This window comes from Agrilus planipennis, unplaced genomic scaffold (assembly GCF_000699045.2).
Source record: "Agrilus planipennis isolate EAB-ADULT unplaced genomic scaffold, Apla_2.0 scaffold173, whole genome shotgun sequence".
In the NCBI taxonomy this organism is placed as follows: domain Eukaryota; kingdom Metazoa; phylum Arthropoda; class Insecta; order Coleoptera; family Buprestidae; genus Agrilus; species Agrilus planipennis.
In genome coordinates, this window is record NW_020438948.1 from 2,847 (window position 1) to 5,813 (window position 2,967).

The 2,967-nt window shown below is 32.4% G+C and overlaps 2 protein-coding genes across 2 annotated transcripts in view; both read right to left on the minus strand.

Annotated features, from left to right (window-relative positions):
* LOC112904544 (serine/threonine-protein kinase PRP4 homolog) overlaps positions 1–1,690 on the minus strand; it is a 3,910-nt gene extending 2,220 nt beyond the window's left edge. The window contains exons 1-3 of the mRNA XM_025974752.1: positions 1,655–1,690; positions 1,192–1,459; positions 812–856 (exon numbers count right to left, since the gene is read on the minus strand). Of these exons, the coding sequence (XP_025830537.1) occupies positions 812–856; positions 1,192–1,459; positions 1,655–1,690 (349 nt within the window). The remainder of the gene's footprint in view (positions 1–811; positions 857–1,191; positions 1,460–1,654) is intronic.
* The window catches only part of LOC108742654 (muscle M-line assembly protein unc-89), a gene marked incomplete in the record, with an annotated part of 13,645 nt that overhangs the window by 2,840 nt on the left and 7,838 nt on the right, over positions 1–2,967 (minus strand).

The window sequence follows — 2,967 nt, forward strand, 5'->3', positions numbered from 1 at the left end:
TTTTTTTTTATTTCCCTCTTGATATTAAATAAAGCGTAATCATTGTCAATTAATTTTGATGACTATTACTAATTTTTAAATCATCTTGCAATTTTACGCATAATTCATCGAAACTCCTAATGGACATTCGAAAATAATTAAAAAATTTGGAGCTATCCTCTCGTAGCTCATGAAATAATGTTACAAGTTCACCCATCAATTGTCTGTTTTCAAGTAGTGGATGAATCCAAAATCTTCTTGTTTTTTGTGTTTTTCTGCGATTATGCCATATAATTAGTAACAACATGCGTTTTTTTCTTTCGTCCATTTTGGTCATGTATCAAAACAAAACTAAACCGTGAAAAACCGCGTGCAGTGTGAACGCAAAGCAAAATGAAATTACGGCACGGCACGGCACGGCACGGTTACCGTTAGAAAACCGTCTGTGTGAAAGCAGGGTAAGACTTGTTTCATGGAAAACGTTATAAAATAAACTCGAGTGTACCACAACCTTTCCTCCTGGTTTTATTTTTCTAGGTTTAGAAGTTACTTAAATATATCGTAGCGCATTGAAAAAGTCATTATTAGGCGCTTATATCACCATTAATCACCAAAACATAATGACAATATCCTTTGTAACAACTACTATTAACCTCCTCTACATTACAACAAAGCTAAATACCTAAGTTTATAGCGGAGGCACTTTTGACAAAGAAATATAGGAAGACCCTTTTATTTATCATGTTTTTTCTTGTGTTCATTAAATTTTTCCATAAGAATTGTTAATAAGAAAAAAGTTAATTAGATAAAAGAAATATAGAAATGTCCTTACTTCCATCAGGATGTTCTTCAGTGAGTGAGGGTACTTTCGAATCACCTTGCTCCACGGCCAATGCTCATTTTAANTGCTGGTAACTAGGCATATATATGTAGAAAAATCTCGTTGACTACTGCTTACCCTTCGTATATCCATTATCTATGACTGCTACACTAGCTATTAGTAACAATAGTCTAGTTTGGTTATTAAAAAATTGTAATATCTATGTAGTACTAGTGTTAGTCACAATAATTACCCATCACGTTAAAGTAATATGAGTCTAAATAAAATATTGTTAAATTTTGTTTTAGTTTTTTGTAGTTGAATTCCACAAAGCTGAAGATTAAAGCTTCCATCAGGATGTTCTTCAGTGAGTGAGGGTACTTTCGAATCACCTTGTTCCACGGCCAATGCTCTTTTTAAGATATTGTCTGTGCGATCTTTCTCCTTCGAAGGAAGTCTGAATTTGCCCTTTTCAACGCGTTCCAAATTCAAATTGGTCAAAATGCAATCAAAGTCTATAAAAAAGACATGCAACTTTAACTTTCTTTGGTTAGAAACACTCGCTGTCTCGTGCAATCGTCTTTTAGCCCTCTCAGCTCGGCCTCCGCTCGTGGACGGGACTCTTTTCGTCGTAGTTGTGGCCGTACCGGTTGCCNCCTTCTAACCCATTTATCCAGCCCTACAAGCTTAAAACCTTTAAATAAAGAATCTTAAATAAAGAAAGAAAGAATCTTAAATAAAGAATCTTAAATAAAGAAAGAAAGAAAGAAAGAATCTTAAATAAAGAATCTTAAGGGGACAGGAATCTGTAATTTATTACAGGAATCTGTAATCCTAAAATTGAAGTTCAGCTACCCAATCATAGATGGCGCCACCGAGTTCAAACTTCATACTTCCAAAGAACCAGCATTACTATACTAAATTATGAATCTTAAATTACATAAACATATTCAGATTCATTTTGTTTCTATGACCTTGAATTCATTTACAAATGAATGTATAATTGTTCAGTTTACAGGAATCTGTGACGTTGAATGATGAATTTGTATGAATATATAGAATCTGTATTTCTAAAATTAAAGTTCAGCTAACCAATCATAGATGGCGCCACCAATTTCAGAGTTATAAAACAAGTTTTTAAAAATCTATTACTTCATTCATGCTTATGATCTAACCTTCCTTACTGGGTTTGGGGGTGGGATCAAGGTTTTATGCCCCCTCCGGACCGATTACCCAGCTTGAGAAGCTTAGGTGGTTTAGTTCACTCGTTATTAGTTGAATACTTACCGGAAAAAAAATTATAATAAAGTCTGCCACTCTTGGAAACATTTGGTTTTTCATTCACAGATGGCACTCAGTGGTGAAACTCCGTACTTTATTATGCATTATTTCGCTATTTACTTATAGATGGGGCAGCATTAAATCAGCTTTTACAACAGAAATCTTTAATGCTATTCAATCTACTGGTTTTTGTTTTCACTCATAGGTGGTGATAGTAGTTATAATACTATGACTATTATACTATTTATAGTGTAGGATAGTGTATTTTTTAATCACAAAATCTATCACATCTCACATAAAGTTTTTATTTTGCATTCATAGCTACCGTTCGGTCATTAGACTACCAGACCACACAAGACGAGCTTTTTTCGTGCAGAGCCAAATTAATGCACACCTATTTAGTCAATCTTGTTTTTTTTTTTTAATCACAAATTACAATGCAATTATTTGAAAACCATTTATTTATAAATTATAATTTGAGAATATCTACTCATTCAGATCATTAGACAATTTGCACAAGACTAATTCACCATCTGAGACAATCGTATTATTAAGTTTTTCTTCAATCGATAAAAAGCAAAACGATTGCAAAACATACACTTGCTATACACTAAAACAAGTATCTTCATCCCTTCGTGCCATTTGGTAGCAACCCTTTTGCTTCTACATGTATTGTTATCCATACTATACGTTCATATTTATAAATTAAATATAAATACACAACGTTCAAAGTGAATAACCAAAATGTCCAGTTAGTTTTAACATATTAATTTGTAATACTAATTGTGAACTAAAATTAACATAATTAATTATACGCTGAAAAGAATATAATTCTTTAACTATGACAAATCAGCTTTATATTGTAACATAAAATAAATCACCTTTTT